At 44.7% G+C, this 19,664-nt stretch overlaps 1 protein-coding gene across 1 annotated transcript in view; it reads left to right on the forward strand.

The window, feature by feature from the left end:
* The window catches only part of XK (X-linked Kx blood group antigen, Kell and VPS13A binding protein), a 28,971-nt gene extending 10,976 nt beyond the window's left edge, over window positions 1-17,995 (forward strand). The window contains exons 2-3 of the mRNA XM_074968711.1: window positions 3,153-3,415; window positions 15,105-17,995. Of these exons, the coding sequence (XP_074824812.1) occupies window positions 3,153-3,415; window positions 15,105-15,934 (1,093 nt within the window). The 3' untranslated portion in view covers window positions 15,935-17,995. The remainder of the gene's footprint in view (window positions 1-3,152; window positions 3,416-15,104) is intronic.
* The last annotated feature ends 1,669 nt before the right edge of the window (window positions 17,996-19,664 follow it).

The following is a 19,664-nucleotide window of genomic DNA, read 5'->3' on the forward strand; positions in this document are numbered from 1 at the left end:
TATCTCCCATTGAAATCAATGGGAGTTAAGCACGTAAATATGTCTGAGGATCTGGGACTCAGTCTCCAAGTGGAAGGATTGCAATAATGTTCTCTCAGGGGTGAGGGCTAGAGGTTAATTGCATTTTACTAGAGAAAAGGTACAATTAATGCTTTAGTGGTGGTACACAGAAGCACACCCTTCCACAGGTATGGACAGTCGGGTTCAGAGCATTTGCTGTCATGTGTTGCCTTAGTTGTGGTTCTGATAGGGAAACAGCATATCAGTTTATTTAAAAACAAGACTGCTAACCCCACCCCTGTCCCTGCAAATTAGAGAGAATTCCAACACAACCCAGATAGCAGCAGTTTTAGTTTGCTTCTTTGAATATTCCTGGTCTACCTGACCAGCAGGCACTCTTCAAAAGCCTAAGCTTTTCTACAGTTTATTGTTAAAATGTTTTATTTGGGACAATAGTGCGTTCTCAGTCATGGGTTGCTTTTTTAAAACATACAGACTTTCCAGTCAGCTTCTAGCTCTAACAGACATTACTCTCTGGAGTAGTCCACTGGAATATTAATATTAATATAGTCATAGTTTGCTTACCAACAGAAGCCCCTTCCTATCTTGCTGCTGACAGGGCTCAAGGGAGGAGAGGCCTCATCACTGGGATAATTTGAGCTCTTCAGTGTATTTTCTAATTGGTCATTTAAAATCATTTGTCTAAAAAAAGCTAAAAATGGCTGAGAACTTAAAAACTGTATGGTAACAGCCCACAAATTCAGTGATGATTCAACCTGTTGATGACCCATGGCTACAGTTCTATGGGAAGTATAAGTGAGGGTGGGCAAATGAGTGTGTGGTGCTGGGAAAGTAGTGTTACATTGTGCGCTTGGCAAATGTGGGGTATATGCTGCAATGAGGGGCTATATGTGTTTGGGGGTTTTTGTGGGTCCTGGTTGTGGTGTTATGTGGGTGATTTTGAAGAATGGTGGCAGTTGAGCCAGGTAATCCACCATCTATGCTGTCTCCCTCACACAGCCAATGAAATTGTTGCATGCAAATTAGCTGTAGAGTAAGGGTGGTGATTGGTTGAGTTACCTGAGATTGCACAATGGTCTAGGATTCTTGGAATGATATAGATACAGGCCTTATTGTAGTTGAAAACCCATGCTGTTGCATAGGTATAATTCATTAAGTCAAAATGGCTGAGACCTTTAAAAATTAGATGTTAACAGACCACAAACCCTAGTGATGATTCAGGCTGGTGATATTCTTAACAAAAAGAGGTCTCCACTATGCATGTAGCTGTTTCTATTGCTTCACAGTGACTCTCAGATATTCTAGGCCTGAGTGACAAGCAGAGAGAGTGACAACCCTGGAATTTTATTATAGATAAGGCTACGTTTACGTCATGGAGGTCATGGAAGTCACAGAATCCATGATTTCCAGAGACCTCCGTAACATTCTCTGCTTCAGCCCCAGGGGCTGCGGGACTCTGGAGCTGGCAGCCAGTGAGGCCCTGGCAGGATTCCAGCGACAGGCAACCGCAGCAACGAGCGACCCCCTGCAAAGTTCCAGCAATAGGTGACAGACTCCTGAGGGGGCCCTGCTCAGGGTTCCAGCGACGGGCAACAGCCTCACGCGGGAAGAGGGGGACCGGTTGGGCGAGCGGCTGGAGTGTCCCATTTTCTCTTTGGGAAATATGGTCACCCTGCAGCTCCCAGCCACCGTGGGCAGAGGGGGAATCCTGCAGCTCCCAGCCACCATGGTTGTGGGGGAAACCATAGAGCCGCAGCAGCAAAAGTCACAGACAGTTCATGGCTTCCGTGAATTTTTGTTTATTGCCCTTGACCTGCCCATGACTTTTACTAAAAATAACCATGACAAAATCTTAATCTTAATTATAGATACTGAATTGTAATAGTAGTAATCTCCATTGGCTGTGGGATGTACTGGTCAGATAATGCACCTGGCTGGCTGTTATGACTCCTTGCTTTCAGGTTGGGATATATAATGCTTACCCCAGTGAGTAGACTCATGGATATTAATGTCACATCAAGAGGACAACTCACCATTACGAGTGGGGCCCTACCAAATTCACGGTCCATTTTGGTCAATTTCATGGTCACAGGACTTTAAAAATCATCAATTTCATGATTTCAGCTATTTAAATCTGAAATTTCACAGAGTTGTAATTGTAGGGTCCTGATCCAAAAAGGAGTTGTGGAGCGGGGTGTTGCAAGGTTATTGAATGGGTGGGTTTCAGTATTGCTACTTTTACTGCCTTCAGAGCTGGGCACCTGGAGAGCAGCGGCTGCTGGCCAGGAGCCCAGCTCTGAAGGCAGAGCCACTGCCAGCAGCAGGGCACAAGTAAGCATGGGATGGGATGGTACTGCCACCCTTCTGAGCTGCTGCTGGCAGGGTGCTGCCTTCAGGGCTGGGCAGCTGGAGAGTGGTGGCTGCTGGCCAGGTGCCCAACTCTGAAGGTGGAGCTGCTGCCAGCAACAGCACAGAAGTAAGGGTGGCATGGTATGGTACTGCCACCCTTACTTCTGCACTGCTGGTGGTGGGGCGCTGCCTTCAGAGCTGGACGCCCGGCCAACAGCAGCCACTCTCTGGCAACCCAGTTCTGAAGGTAGCACAGAAGTAAGGGTGGCAATACTGTGGCCCCCTAAAATAACCTTGCGACCCCCTGCAACTCCCTTTTGGGTCAGGACCTCCAATTGGAGAAATACTGGTCTCCCCCGCGAAGAGGGATAGCTCAGTGGTTTGAGCATTGGCCTGCTAAACCCAGGGTTGTGAGTTCAATCCTTGAGGGGGCCATTTAGGGGATCTGGGGCAAAAATTGGGGATTGGTCCTGCTTTGAGCAGGGGGTTGGACTAGATGACCTCCTGAGGTTCCTTCCAGCCCTAATATTCTATGATTCTAAATCTGTATAGTATAGGGTAAAAGCACACAAAAGACCAGATTTCACAATTTGTGATGCATTTTTCATGGCTGTGAATTTGGTAGAGCCCTAATCATAGCACAGTAAAGTTGGGAAATAAATTGATTATCAGAGCAGGGCACAGTATTAGCAATTGTGAAAATGGGCTTAGAATGTTAATAAGGCTATTGGAAAACCCTTGATTTTTTTTCTATCACTCTTTATCTGTTGATTTACTTCCAGGTGTGTGGAAGTTTTTTACATTTACTTTCATGCGGGGAGATTTGAAGAGCCTTATGTCAGCATCACCAAGAAGAGGCAGATGCCTAAAGATGGACATTCAGAAGAAGTTGAGAAGGAAGTGGGCCAGGCTGAAGGCAAACTGTTTACACATAGATCTGCATTCAGCAGGGCATCTGTGATCCAGGCTTTCCTTGGCTCTGCGCCTCAGCTGACACTTCAGTTGTATATATGTGTCCTGCAGCAGGAGATCATGGCAGCTAGAAGTATGTACAGTTTGTGTTCTATCCGTATATTGGTGGGAGTGAGAGTTGGAGGGTCAGAGGTTACTCTCTGCTGAACTGCCTGCCGTTGCCTCAGCTGGAGGAACGGGCTTGAAACAACTTCATTTGCTGGGCACATTCCAGTGGGTTTCAGTGAGCTGTTACTTTGTACTGCACCCAGGTTCTCCTCTACACCATCAAATTTTGGATTAAAGCACTTATTGTGGCGTCTTCTGGGTGCTGCATAAAAAGCAATATTGTAGATCACATTCATGGCATGATAAGGAGACAAATTATTTGGAGACAGAGGAACTGAGCTATATTTAAGGAGAAAAAAATTGCCCTGTGTTCCCCATTAAACACTTGGCCTGGGTATATGGTAGAGCATATTTTCCCCATGCTGGAACAAAGAACTACTACTTTAAGAAATAAAATAAAATACATACAGAGACACCTGAAAGGATTTCTTCTTCCTTAGCTGTTGCCAAAGTAGATTCTGCTTCTGCTATGGCAGCAGAAGGACATGGGCCTGTGCTTCCCCAGCTAACATTCTCTAAGGCCCAATTACCAATCAGGTAAGAAGAGGAAGGATTTGGGCAGCTTTGTGAGCTTTAGGTGGCTGCCTCAGCAAAGGTGCTTCCCTGCCAGATTACTGAATGGCTCCTTTGGCTGGGAAGCCAGGCAGGCTATGCACCTTTGTTGGTTTCGCAGCTGGGGAAGCCTCGAGAGGGGCCCCATATAACAACTTATCTAAATATTGTACGTTAGCTGCAAGTTGGGGATAGGGCAGGTAGGCACATGCAGGTTCTGGCTCACTAGTGAGGACCGTGCGATGGTGGCAGTTGTCATCTCACTGACTCATGAAGTATGAATGTAGCTCTAAGATGATGGTCACAGAGGCAGGTGATTTTGCCCCACTGGCCATCAACTGACCCCTTGTCGTTTTTATTACACTTCTCAGCTGTGCTGCATGACAGCATGCAACAAATGTCGACAGAGGTGAAGTGTTCATTTCGGATGTAATGGGCACTTCCCCCATCACACTGTATGCTCTTTGTATCACCTTGCACAGAAAACAAGTATGCAGAGCTGACTGTAGACCAGGGCCTCCCATGTGGCAGGTGTGCTGCTGCTGACAAAAGATGCTTTAAAAAAAATCAAGTCATGGTCTCAGGTTTCAAACTAAAAACTATTTCCCCATGCTAATTTTCCCCCTACTGTTACTCACACCTTCTTGTCAACTGTTTGAAATGGGCCATCCTGATATATATATATATATATATATATATATATATATATATATAATCTCTCTACTGTATTTTCCACTGCATGCATCCAATGAAGTGGGTTTTAGCCCACGAAAGCTTATGCCCAAATAAACGTATTAGTCTCTAAGGTGCCACAATTCATGGTCTGTGTATCCAGCAAAGCTCCTAAGTCATGGTCTGTGTGTCCAGCAAAGCTGTGTTTCTACCACCCCATGGACATACCTTTGCATTCTATAGCAATACAACAGTGCTGATTTAGAGGTGATGCACCCTAGTTACAAGGTGCAGCTCAGCATGCAAAGAGTAACGGAGGAGGAGAAGGATCTTGGAGTATTGGTTGATCATAGGATGACTATGAGCTGCCAATGTGATATGGCCGTGAAAAAAGTTAATGCAGTCTTGGGATGCATCAGGCGAGGTATTTCCAGTAGATATAAGGAGGTTTTAGTACCATTATACAAGGCACTGGTGAGACCTCACCTGGAATAGTGTGTGCAGTTCTGGTCTCCCATGTTTAAGAAGGATGAATTCAAACTGGAACAGGTACAGAGAAGGGCTACTAGGATGATCCGAGGAATGGAAAACCTGTCTTATGAAAGGAGACTCAAGGAGCTTGGCTTGTTTAGCCTAACCAAAAGAAGGTTGAGGGGAGATATGATTGCTCTCTATAAATATATCAGAGGGATAAATACCAGAGAGGGAGAGGAATTATTTAAGCTCAGTACCAATGTGGACACCAGAACAAATGGATATAAACTGGTCTTTGGGAAGGTTAGACTTGAAATTAGATGAAGGTTTCTAACCATCAGAGGAGTGAACTTTTGGAATAGCCTTCCAAGGGAAGCAGTGGGGGCAAAAGACCTATCTGGCTTTAAGATTAAACTCGATAAGTTTATGGAGGAGATGGTATGATGGGATAACATGATTTTGGTAATTAATTGATCTTTAAATATTCATGGTAAATAGATCCAGTGGCCTGTGATGGGATGTTAGATGGGGTGGGATTTGAGTTACTACAGAACATTCTTTCCTGGGTATCTGGCTAGTGAATCTTGCCCATATGTTCAGGGCTTAGCTGATTGCCATATTTGGGGTCGGTAAGGATTTTTCCTCCAGGGCAGATTGGAAGAGGCCCTGGAGGTTTTTCGCCTTCCTCTGTAGCATGGGGCTGGAGGATCACTTGGAGGGCACGGGTCACTTGCTGGAGGATTCTCTGCACCTTGAAGTCTTTAAATCATGATTTGAGGACTTCAATAGCTCAGACATAGGTGAGAGGTTTTTTGCAGGAGTGGGTGGGTGAGATTTTGTGGCCTGCGTTGTGCAGGTGGTCAGACTAGATGATCATAATGGTCCCTTCTGACCTTAGTATCTATGAGATTGAAAGCGTGAAATTTAGACTGATCAATTTATGCCCAGGTGTAGTGCAAGCACACACATACAGGCTTTCCACACACATCTGTCAAAGTACCTCACTGCTGACTGGCAGCAGCCTTCTTTTCCATGTTGGGAGTACACACTGAATTTTTTTGACATTATGACATAGTGAAATGGTCACAAGAGACTGGACTAAGGTCACTGAACAGATTACTTATTCAAAGCTAGTCAGTTAGCCTTTGGCAATGGTACTTTTTAAACAGCCAAAACGAAGTTTCCTTTTCCAGACCTCTCAAAAGCAATGGATCTACTTGTACAGGGAACTGGATTTTCACAGTGCAATGTCCATTACCAGCATGAATGCATCTAAAGCAGCTGGCACCAAGGAATTAATCAGCATATAGTGATATTATGTCAGCTTAAGCAGCTGCCAGCTTTATTTTTTAAAGGCACCCAAAGTGCTTATTTAGGCACATAGCTGTAGATTATTGAAAGACAAAGCATTGCTCTGGCTACTTTATTGTGCCTGACAGCTAAGATGAATTAGTCATGCTCAGGGTGAACCATGGCATGGGGATGAGAACAGAATGGAAGTATCCTGCATTGAGCAACGTAATTAGCACTTGGTCTCCAAGTGCTGATCTGCAGATGGCATTTTCTTCAGAAAGGTCATCTGGGTTGTTTTTCCCCCACTAGTACTGTTGGCTGCTAGTCGCTGTCACCAAGAAGAAAGGCTCTGTCTCGGGTCATTAGGATTGGTACAGAATAACAAATACAATGGCAATTGGTACATTCACCAAAACCAGAATGGTCAAAAAACTTCACAGAGTTCTGAATCACAAATTCATAAGCAAATTCCTCCACTCAGGCAAAGACAGCAACTACCATGCATGCCGCATTCTCCCCCACACTCCTGGCTTTGGAGCAGCCTAGAGCAGATAAGTGTCACTATGTAATACTGAATGAAAGGGATCGACTGATTATTTGGAAAGCATTGCACCTGCTTCTTCACAGACAGTGATCCTTCCTTCAGACATTTGGGTCTTATTAAAATTTCTTTGTAACTTTCAAAACTGGACTTAAACCTGTTTTAAACAGGAGGCTGAAAGTTGGCGAGAGTGCATTTGTTTAGTTTGTGAATTAATGCATGTTGCCATGGGTGCCTCTTCTCATAAGCTGTAATACTGAGGAAGACCTAAATCAAGGACCAGAAGGACTTTCTTATACTGAGAGTTAAACATGGTGCTATTTATCTGCTCACAGCTTATTTGTGTTGAGATTGTTTGGATGAATGTAGTACTTGTGAAAGGTATCACAGTGACTTGGGCCATGGTGTGAACATGGGGGTAGCATGGTCTAGTGGTTAGAACAGGGGGTTAGGAATCCGGAGGCTTCAGTTCTGTGCTTCACTCTGCTGCTGATTTGCTATGTGTCCTTGGGCAAATCATGGAACGTCTCGCATCTCAGTTTCTTCCTCACTTGTACAATACTTATCCAAATGTATAAAGTGCTTTGGGAACTCAAAGCTTCATGAATTAGTCATGGAAAAGCTCATTGCGCAGGCTGTAGTGCATCAAGGTTCTCCACACCACATCACTCCACTAATTCTTCATGCCCCAATCCTTCATCTCCTTGCTTAGACTGTCATCAGCGGAGTTAAAATAACCTTCAATTACTGTTTATTTTGACAGGATCATCTCTTAACTCGCTTACCCTAGGAAATGGATGGATTTCCTACCGGTATAGCAGCTTCTTTTGAAAAAGATTGTGTTAAAGAAGGTGGTAGTAGTGACTATAACTCTTATGAAAAGATGCAGTATCTGATTACGTGGCCTTTGAAACACATTTGTTTCTGCAACATGACAATCCTAGTGAATATAAACTGGGATTTTTGGCAAGGAGGGAGAAGCATTATGTGATTTCTAGGCATCCTTGCCAATGCCAGATATATTAAGATGCTGCTGCAGATTCTGCTATCCCAGCAAGCTGTCAACCACAGAAGTCTTCCTTGTCAGTATTTAGGACAACATTTTTAAGAGGTGTGGGATACGTTTCAGTATTATTAAGTGTTTTTAAAGAGGGAAATTATGGATTTAGACCATATTTTCACATCTCGGTCCCAAACCTTAGGTACCAAAATAAGTGGCCTTAATTGTAGAGTGGCCTGAGCACAGGTTTAGGTAACTAACTATAGAGACCAAAGATGGAAAATTCTGGATTTAGTGGCTAGGTTCTACCAGGTGTCAGTATTATTAGCATACCATGGTACGATTCACGTAAGGCAGCAGTCACCCTCATGTTACTAAGAGGTGGGGACGGGCAGGTTTTGTCAGCCATAAGTCATTAAAAAACCAAAAACTTAGGAGTGCTAGAAGTAGAGTGTCACTCAAACTACTGGTTCTTAAAAAGAATATTGCCCCAATCTTCCAAGGAGAGTGGAATCCTTTATCACACAGCACTGCAGTCGAGGGACTTAGGACAGCTTCAGGGGAAAAATCTTTGACTCCATCATCCCCTCACTTCCTCACTCATCTTCATAGTGGGTGCTGAGCCAGGGACATGTCCACTGCAGGCAATGTTACTCCTTTACATTTTCCTCCCTGGCTGCCCCACAGTATCATTCCCACTGGCTTGATTGTGGCATTTGAATTGATGACAGGTAGGCTGTTACAAGCATGGGACTTCGGGTATAGAGCAAGCTTGGGCTACAACCTGATGCTGTACATGATTGCTACCAATGGGAAAATACCCATTCAGAATAGGAAGTAGCTTCCAGGAGCTGTGAGGGCAAATGGGCTAAAGAGATTTTTTTTTGAATCACTAAAGGGGGACCAGGTAGTGTTCTGAACGCTTGCCAGCTTATCAAACAGGTGGCAGGCAGCTTTTCAGTACAATCTTTCTGAGCCAGGAAAAAGTTTTAGTGAGAGCATTCACTCTATAAAAAAAAATTGCAAAAATGATTTTTTTGCTTAATTAGCTCTTAAAAGTAAGAGCCAGTTCTGAACTTGAGAAAAGATTTCTAAGAGTGCTGAAAGGACAGGCTCTCATTGGTATTCATAACTGTGTTCACTTGCTGTTCTACTTTTGGCCAGTACTGTATTCTGTAGGAGATAATGTTTTAAAAAATCCTCATACCATGTACAAAACACAAGAATTTGTTTTTAAGGAAAAACTGCAGAAAAATCAAGTGAGAAACAAGCAAATACAAAATGCATTTTACTGGAGAAATCCTTCCCCCATAATGGAACATGCATATTGCCATTGTAATTGCTATTCAGCCTTACAAACTGATATTGAGTGTCTAGATTCATGGGTAATTCCTTGTCGGATGTTCTATTCCAAATGAATTGAGAGATGTTTCAGGACACACTGGTAGTTAAAAATGTACAAGGAAAATCCCACTAGTTACTCCAAGATCCTAAAATAGCTCCATTTCTTACAGAGTCATGTTCAGAGATTAATTCCTTTAAATAGAAGAACCTCATGAGCATGGTTAAATAGATGTAATAAAGAAGTGAATCTGGTCCTTTTGTAGGATAATGAAGCGCAAACTAATTGAAGGTTGCAGACAGCATTGGTCGCTAAGTACTAAATTAAAATAATTGGCATAGCAATTGAGATCTACCTGATCTGTTTATCTTATTTTATCTAATAAAATAGAATATGCTGTAGCATCACCAATTAGTTTAATATTCAGCAAATATTTTCCCCTAAACCCTAAAAGAAATGACTGTATAATTTATTGGTTTTACTTTAATTGTTTGCATTTAAAACTTTCCCTTGTATGAAAATGCAAAGGTTAAGGCTAAAAATTTCAAACATGGATGGCTAAAACTTGTGTCCTAAATCTATAATTCAACACCTAAAATAAAAGTGGCCTGATTTTCATGGGGGCCAAACGTATGCAGCACCCAACAGCTTTGTGGCTGCTTAGCATTTCTGAAAAATCAAGCCACCTATTTTTAGGTGTCTAATTATGGATTGAGGAGCCTTAACTTTAGGCATCAGGTCTGAGAACTCTGTTCTCATTTATTTGAGTTTGCTGATGCATTATTCCAGTATCTTAATTCACAGATCAAATCCCAGTAGTCAGCTAAAAAAGCACTTTAGCAACTGATATTATGGAGTATCAAAATGCTGCTGTCACGGTTTCACATGACACTGAGTTCAGATGCTGCGTGACAGTTCTGAACTCCCGTCTCCATTTCTTGTCATGGTGAGAGGCCGCACTTTGTTGCCTTAAGTGCCTGGGAGATGCCCATCCTGGCAGCACAAAGCCTTGCTGTAGTGCCAGCTGCTGTCACTCTAGGTGCCAGACACCAAACACTCTTTGCTGCATTTAAATAACAATGAAGCCCCTTCACTTGGGGAACCATAAGTAGGTGTGGGGGAAATACAGAAGGATGGATTTCCATAGCTACAAGTCAGCATCTCTAAATTCAGTCTGGAAGGTTCTATAATTTTGGGGGAGCCGGAGAAATAAAGAACATAAAATGTAGTCAGGTGAATAAATGTTCAGTTGATGCCACGTAAATATTTTCCACACGGAGACGAAGGAGGTTCTTTGGCTAGGGTGCTGGCCTGGAACACGTGGGTTCAATTCTCAGCTCCACCACACACTTCCTCTGTGACCTTCAGCAAGTCTCTGTGCCTCAGTTCCCCTTCGGTAAAACTTCCCTACCTCACAGGGGTGTTATGAGGGATAAATACATTAGACATTGTGAGGCACTCAGATACTGCAGTGTGGGCGGGGGGGGGGGGGGAAAGGGAAGGATATAAGTACCTCAGACAGACAGATATTGCACAGACAACAGAGTTTGGAAAAAACACTTTAAATCTTTTGGTTTCCTCAGCAGTCCCCATCTAGAAAATAGGGATAATAATACCTTTGTAAATCGTTTTGAAATCCTAGGTTGAAAAGCACTATGCTATTGCAAAGTATTATTTTATTAAAGCATTTACATTGTGTTTGTGGGGGTTTTTTTTTTTTTTACAAATGTCTCAAGGTGTTTCCTAATTTACAGACAGATAAAAGTAGCATCAGACATAAAGCACTGTGAGCTGTGATTTAAAAAACTAACTCGGTCTACCACTAGCCACTAATGGATGGGTGATTGATTCCATAGCTGTAGAGCATCATTGCCAAAATCCCATGCCCAAAGGTAACTCCCCCAAGTAACCTTTATGATCACACTGGATAGGGTGCCAGTGACAGCCTCTGATCTGTGTCTGATCAACTGACCACACAGTAAAAACAACGAGGAGTCCTTGTGGCACCTTAGAGACTAACAGATTTATTTGGGCATAAGCTTTCGTGGGCTAGAACCCACTTCATCAGATGCATGGAGTGGAAAATACAGGAGCAGGTATAAATACATGAAAAGATGGGAGTTGCCTCACCAAGTGTGAGGTCAGTCTAACGAGGCAATTCAATTGACAGCAGGATACCAAGGGAGGAAAAATAACTTTTGAAGTGGTAATGAGAGTGGCCCATTTCACACAGTTGACAAGAAGGTCTGAGTAACAATAGGGGGAAATTAGTATTGGGGAAATTAAGTTTAGGTTTTGTAATGACCCATCCACTCCCAGTCTTTATTCAGGCCTAATCTGATGGTGTCCAATTTACAAATTAATTCCAGTTCTGCAGTTTCACGCGGGAGTCTGTTTTTAAAGTTTTTTTGTTGAAGAATTGCAACTTTTAGGTCTGTTATTTAGTGACCAGGGAGACTGAAGTGTTCTCCTACTGGTTTTTGAATGTTATGATTCCTGATGTCATATTTGTGTCCATTTATTCTTTTGTGTGGAGACTGTCCAGTTTGGCCAATGAACTTGGCAGAGGGGCATTGCCGGCACATGATGGCATATATCACATTGGTAGATGTGCAGGTAAATGAGCCCCTGATGGTGTGGCTGATGTGGTTAGGTCCTACGATGGTGTCCCTTGAATAGATATGTGGACAGAGTTGGCACCAGGGTTTGTTGCAGGGTTTGGTTCCTGGGTTAGTGGTTCTGTTGTGTGGTGTGTAGTTGCTGGTGAGTATTTGCTTCAGGTTGGGGGCCTGTCTGTAAGTGAGGACTGTCCTGTCCCCCAAGGTCTGTGAGAGTGAGGGATTGTCCTTCAGGATAGGTTGTAGATCTTTGATGATGTGCTGGAGAGGTTTTAGTTGGGTGCTGAAGGTGATGGCTAGTGGTGTTCTGTTACTTTCTTTGTTGGGCCTGTCTTGTAGTAGGTGACTTCTGGGTACCCTTCTGGCTCTGTCAATCTGTTTCTTCACTTCACCAGGTGGGTATTGTGGTTTTAAGAACGCTTGATAGAGATCTTGTAGGTGTTTGTCTCTGTCTGAGGGATCGGAGCAAATGCGGTTGTATCTTAGAGCTTGGCTGTAGACAATGGATCATGTGATGTGGTCTGGATGAAAGCTGGAGGCATGTAGGTAAGTATAGCAGTCAGTAGGTTTCCGGTATAGGGTGATGTTTATGTAACCATCGCTTATTTGCACTGTAGTGTCTAGGAAGTGGGCCTCTTGTGTGGACTGGTCCAGGCTGAGGCTGATGGTGGGGTGAAAATTGTTGAAATCTTGGTGGAATTCCTCAAGGGCCTCCTTCCCATGAGTCCAGATGATGAAGATGTCATCAATGTAGCACAAATAGAGTAGGGGCATAAGGGGACGAGAGCTGAGGAAGCGTTGTTCTAAGTCAGCCATAAAAATGTTGGCATACTGTGGGGCCATGCAGAGGAGGGATAGCTCAGTGGTTTGAGCATTGGCCTGCTAAACCCAGGGTTGTGAGTTCAATCCTTGAGGGGGCCATTTAGGGATCTGGGGCAAATATTGGGGATTGGTCCTGCTTTGAGTAGGGGGTTGGACTAGATGATCTCCTGAGGTCCCTTCCAACCCTGTGATATTCTATGATTGTACCCATAGCAGTCCCGCTGACTTGAAGGTATAAATTGTCTCCAAATCTGAAATAGTTGTGAGTGAGGACAAAGTTCAGCCACCAGGTTTGCCGTGATGGTATCAGGGATGCTATTCCTGATGGCTTGTAGTCCATCTTTGTGTGGAATGTTGGTGTAGAGGGCTTCTACATCCATAGTGGCTAAAATGTTTTTTTTCTGGAAGATCACCAAAGGATTGTAGTTTCCTCAGGAAGTCAGTGGTGTCTCAAAGATAGCTGGGAGTGCTGGTAGCGTAGGGCCTGAGGAGGGAGTCTACATAGCCAAATAATCCTGCTGTCAGGGTGCCAATGCCTGAAATGATGCGGCATCCAGGATTCCCAGGTTTATGGATTTTGGGTAGCACATAGAATACCCCTGGTTGGGGCTCTAGGGGTGTGTCAGTGTAGATTTGTTCCTGTGCTGCATTAGGGAGCTTCTTGAGCAGATGGTGTAGTTTCTTTTGGTAATCCTCAGTGGGGTCAGAGGGTAATGGCCTGTAGAATGTGGTGTCAGAGTTGTCTAGCAGCCTCTTGTTTCTATTCACACAGTGTAGTTAATTAGATCTTTTCCATTCATGGAAAAATGAACTAGGTATTAGCTGCCACCAAATTCACCCTTGTTTTTAGTGTGCAGGTTTAGTAGGGAGAAGGGCTCCCTCTGTAAGAGTGAGGTAGTATGTTTTGATCACAATTGCTAGACTCTGTTTCCTTTTGCAGAGAATGGGACAGACGTTGCTTTCTCCTACTTTTCTGCTCCCCTTATCCCCCAATCCTGGGGCCGTTCAGGAGCTGGTTTAGCCCTTGGCAGAAGCTAGAATAACCTCAGAGGCTCTAACTTGTGCTGGCTATGAACAACTCCATAGGGGCCATTTTGTCAGCCCTGGATTGCCGGAGCACAGTGCACTCTGGTGATGCTCCCATCCACTGTGACCACACCTCCTACATCAGTGAAAGAACGTGGGTGGTGTAGAATGGCTGCATACTACCTAGGGATTCCGCTAGAACAGTGGTGCCCAAACTTTTCTTGTCGCCGCCCCCCCCCTTACCAGTAATGGCATCTGTCCACACCCCCTAGTTGGCTCAGCAGAGGAGCTTAGGCTGAAGGTGGAGCTGGGGGCAGAACTGGGGAGGGGGGAGGAGCTGTGGCTAGAGGTGGAGCTGGGCTGGGGTGAAGAGGGAGTGAGGGCGGAGCTGGGCTGGGGGCAGAGCTAGGGTTGCCAGGTGTCTGGTTTTCGACTGGAATGCCCAGTCGAAAAGGGACCCTGGTGGCTCTGGTCAGCACAGCTGACCAGGCCGCTAAAAGCCCGGTTGGCCGCAGCCATCGCCGGCTCCATGAGGCTCCCAGAAGCAGCCAGCATGTCCTCCGGCTCCTAGGTGCAGGGACGGCCAGGGGGCTCTGCGTGTTGCCCCCACCCCGAGCGCTGGCTCCACAGATCCCATTGGCTGGGAACTGTGGCCAGGGGAAGCTGTGGGGGTGTCACCTGCAGATGGGGGCAGCGCATAGAATTCCCTGGCCGCCCCTGTGCCTAGAAGCCAGAGGGACATGCCAGCTGCTTCCGGGAGCCGCCTGAGGTAAGCAAGACCCCAAACACCTTCCCGCACCCTAACCCCCTGCCCCAGCCCTGATCCCCCTCCCACATTGCAAACCCCTCAGCTCTACCTCCCAGCCCAGAGCCCCCTCCCACACCCCAACCCCCTGCCCCAGCCGGGTGAAAATGGCAGGGGCAGGGCAAGGGTGTTCGGTTTTCTACAGTCAGAAAGTTGGCAGCCCTAGACAGAGTGAAGGCAGAGTGGAGCTGTGGCTGGGGCCGGAGCTGCGGCTGGGGATAGAGTGGAGCTGTGGCTGGGGGGGTAGCTGGGCTGAGGGCAGAGCGGGGCTGGGTGGTGCTCCCCACGCCTCGGGAGGGCTGGCCTGGGCCCCACTGAACGCCCCCTCCCCAAACATTCCTCCACGCCCTATAAGGGGTATGCCCCACAGTTTGGGGACCACTGCACTAGAGAAGGGAAGTCCCCGGCTGGCCTGTTAAAGTAGCTTTCCAGTTGCTTTGTACTACCTGAATGTGTTGCATTTAACATTTGCTAAAACAGAAAGTTCTGATAATCTTTTCTTTTCCCAGGCATCTTCATGGTCCTTTCTCTGCTGTCGATTGTATATGGTGCATTACGCTGCAATATCCTGGCTATTAAGATTAAGTATGATGATTATGACATCAGCGTGAAAGCTGCAGCCTACCTCTGCATATTCCTCTGGAGAAGCTTTGAGATTGCCACCCGGGTTGTAGTCTTGGTCCTTTTCAGTTCTGTGCTTCAAATCTGGGTCCTGCCTGTGGTGCTCCTGAATTTCTTTGGCTTTTTCTTTTACCCCTGGATTCTCTTTTGGCAAAGCAAGTCCCCTTTCCCTGAAAATATAGAGAAGGCTTTGACCAGGGTGGGCACTACCATTGTACTGTGCCTCCTCACCTTCTTGTATGCTGGCATTAACATGTTCTGCTGGTCAGCAGTGCAGCTGAAGCTAAATGATCCTGACTTAATTAACAAATCCCAAAATTGGTACCGACTGGCTGTATATTATATGCTACGGTTCACTGAGAATGCCTTCCTCCTCTTGCTGTGGTATGTCTATAAAACAGACGTCTACCTGTACGTGTGTGCCCCTTTATTAGTCTTGCAGCTGCTGATTGGCTATTGCATGGCCATCCTGTTCATGCTGGTGTTCTACCAGTTCTGCCACCCTTGCAAAAAGCTCTTCTCATCCAGTATTGCAGAAGGTTTGCTGTCATGTTTCAAGTACCTCTGCTTTGGTTGCAAACCGCCTAAGGCCACCGTGCCTGTGGATAAGGTGGGCTTGAAATCACCGGATGGTACTGGTGATGATTCACAGGCCAGTTACAAGACAAATGAGTCTCAGAATGGGAATCCGCATCAGAGTGTTTCTTCCAATGCGTAAAGTGGCTAGTGGCAAGCAGGCAGAACCGGAAAGCTACTGCAGTTACCCAAAGCATTGTGTACCTTGGACTCTGAGCCTTGTTAATTTTTCTGCCAGTCCAGCTGTACTGCATGGGTACTCTGACATGCACAAGCATACGGCACACTTGACATGTGTACACATACAGCAACCACTGTCTGTGGATTTATATTACATGGTGATTCCACACAGAGGTTTATCATCTGCTTAGTCTAAAATCCCTACAGGAGATGTCTTTAAATCATAGCAAAATGGACCTGACCCTGGTCTGGTTCCTTCAGGAGGTCTGAGGAGAATGAGAAGACCTAGGAAATGCAATTTGTAGAGAGTATCATGAGAGCAGGCCACTTCAGCATGGAAGCTGAGCATAGTCCTGGACTACCTAGTAATTGTAGATGATTAGCTGTGGTCTAGCTGGTTTTCTGCTTTTAAGATAATCAGCTCTTACGTCACATGCATCCGACGAAGTGGGTGTTCACCCACGAAAGCTCATGCTCCAATACGTCTGTTAGTCTATAAGGTGCCACAGGACTCTTTGCCAGCTTTTACATCCTGACTGGTGCAATACCATACCACAGTCCTTTGTGACATCAGGATTGGACTGCTTCAAGGCATTCTATACTAGGCTGCCTAAGACGCAGGCCAGTTCCCTACTGCTAGCATTGGAGTGTGATTATTTCTGAGAATGCCAGAGGGCATTAGGCTGATGCACTCTTTCACTGTCTGCATTTGCCACTTCTTAGTTTGCAGATCGAGTTTAAAGTATACATTGTAATGTTTAAAGCCTTGAATGGACGGGGTGTCATGTACATTACCAAACGCCTGACACAGTGTGTCTGGAACCATCTCTAACTAGAGGCAGAGTGGGGCTTCCATATCAATGGGTCGTATAGCAGCAAAAGAATTTCAGCCCATCTTTTTCATTTAATGTTATGTTTTGGTTATCACAGCATCAGTATTTTGGACTACCTTGTCCTGTTGACTTCAGAAGTGCCACAGATTTGAGTCCTTTTAAAAGAGGAGCTTAAAGACTTTTTGGCACAACATCACCTTGATTAATCAAAATGATTTGTGTGCTTCATAAGGTGCTGAGAATGCTTTGGCAGCTGGGCACCCCAGAAAGACAATTTATTAGGAGCGTTTTAAAAAGAGGTTTGTTTTGTTTTAAAATGCAATATATTGACTGCAAGTCTGAAGAATGTATTCACTTATTCAGCCTTTCATGTTTGATTCAGCGCCTTGTGTTTGTCCTGAGCCTAACACACTGTGGGTGCTACTGGAAATAAATGATAGGAATTCATTAGCTGGAATCCCCTTTACCATTCATTGGCTAAGTCTCTATTCTGCTTTAAAGTCCTTGAAAGAAACCATGGTATCAATGCACCTGTATCAGAATTGGCATGAGATGGGAGTAGGGACAGAGACATGGAAAGTTGCACTCACTCCTAGAATGCTGCAAGAATCTGAGCTCTTTTTATTACTGGAGTCTAAATGAATGTTTTCATGCTGCGCTTGTACAGTGTAGCTATTATTTTTTTACTTTGGTCTGTGTGTGTGCATGTGGCATATATATATTGAATACCTCATTACTTTATGAGGTGGGATAGTGTAAAGGCTTTCTTGGCATGAGTTTGGCATGGGCATGTGACTCACATGTGGGGTCGACACCTACTCTGTCAATTAGTCCACTTCCCCAGGTAGGTTTGGAATAAGTTCTTGGGGAGACTGCAATATTTCTGTGTAAAGAAAAAACATTCTAGATCATTTGCAGAAGTTTCTTAAACAATGAGTTAGAGGAACAGATGGTGGAAGCTGTAATTGTCTTCAATGGAGCTACACTGATTTACACCAGCTAAGAATATAGTGCAGAATTTTTTTTCTCGGTTCAAGCCTGTACAGTTGGACACACAGGGGTGTATTTTCCAACTTACAGTAGAACCTCAGAGTTGCAAACACCAGAAGTGATCAGTTAAACACACTCCTCCTTTGGAACTGGAAGTAAGCAATCAGGCGGCAGCAGAGACCAAAAAAAAAAAAAGTAAATACAGTACAGTACTGGGTTAAACGTAAACTACTAAAAAATTAAGGGAAAGCAGCATTTTTCTTCTCATAGTAAAGTTTCAAAACTGTATTAAGTCAACGTTCAGTTGTAAACTTTTGAAAGAACAACCGTAACGTTTTTGTTCAGAGTTACGAACATTTCAGAGTTACAAACCACCTCCATTCCCAAGGTGTTTGTAACTCTGAGGTTCTGCTGTACTTTGCTGAAGTTGGGTGTCTAACTTCATATTTAGACACCCAATTGATGACTATGAAAAATCATCAGTGGGTTCCTGAATACCTAAGTAGGTACTAATTTAGCACCTAGGTCTGACATTTCGCCCCTTGGCAATTAAGGCAGTTTAGCTTACCCTGAAGAAAGGATATTACTCCTGGGGAAATTCTGTGCCAAAAAAGTTAAAATTCTGTGCACAATATTTTAAAATTCTGAAAAATCTGTATATTTTATTTGTCAAAATAACACTATACAATCACATCTGATAGGTATGTGATTTCCTGATAGGTATTTTGAAATGAAATACCTATCAGCAACTATACAATGTAGACCAGCCCAATGTCTGTAACAATACAGAGACACAAAAATTCCTGCAGGAGTAGAGTTAAGGAAGCCCCTACAACAACCCAGTTCCTCTGCCCCTTCCTGCCAGAGCCCAGCAGGGGGGCCAGACATCCACACCCCCTCCCTCTCCAGAGCCCAGTTGCAGCCCCCCCCCCTCCAGCCCAGACACTCACACGCACCCCCTCCCCACCAGAGCCGAGCTGCGGGCCTGCCCCCAGCCCAGACGCCCGCATCCCCTACCCGCCCCCAGAGCCCAGCTGCACCTCCAGCCCGGAAACTTGCACCCCTCCGCCACAGAGAGCAGGGATCCAGAGGGAGAAACAGCCTGATGCTGGCTCCAGAGCTTGTATAGAGTTTCATGCACAGTGCCTCCTTCCTTCAGGGCATCCGGGGAACTGCAGCTGTCTGGCACCCTCTGGCTTCCTCCCCCTCCCCCTGGCTCTGCTGGGTCCAGTGCTCCCTAGTAGCAGCTAGCAACTCTACAGCCCATTTCTGGGGTGGGAGGAAGGAAATTGCGCAAAAACGTGAATTTCTGTGCAAATTCTGCATTGTGCAGTGGTGCAGAATTCCCCCACAAATAGGATATTAAGAATAATACCAATGCAGTTCTCTGAGATATTTCTAAAGCATTTTCCCCTGTAATTCATATGGTTTATGTGGGATAAATAATGGTGGTATGATTTTGCCATTTGGGAATAATGCGATCTTCCCAAATTCAGGCCAATAAGATACTTATACCACACTAAAATAAATAGCAGAAGTTGACATCTGAGAGTCTAGTATACACATAGCCATAGTCAGTAGTGTTTTCTTTTACATACAAATAATGAAGTTCTATGTATATACATATTTTTAGAGAATGTTCTGTGTTGTTTACTATTTTTATACTGGTCTATTGAAATGCATGTAGAGGCTACTGAATATATTAAATAATTATAATGATGACTATATATGGGTTTTGTTGCAGTTCTGATGCCTTTGCCTTAGCTATGCAGAGGTGGCCAATTATATCTGAGATAATAGGTCAAATACTTCTTCCATGTAAGTGTTATTGTTTAAGGCTGCCATGCTCCAAATATTCAGTCACTACAT

The sequence above is a fragment of the Natator depressus genome, chromosome 1, assembly GCF_965152275.1.
Source record: "Natator depressus isolate rNatDep1 chromosome 1, rNatDep2.hap1, whole genome shotgun sequence".
In the NCBI taxonomy this organism is placed as follows: Eukaryota; Metazoa; Chordata; order Testudines; family Cheloniidae; genus Natator; species Natator depressus.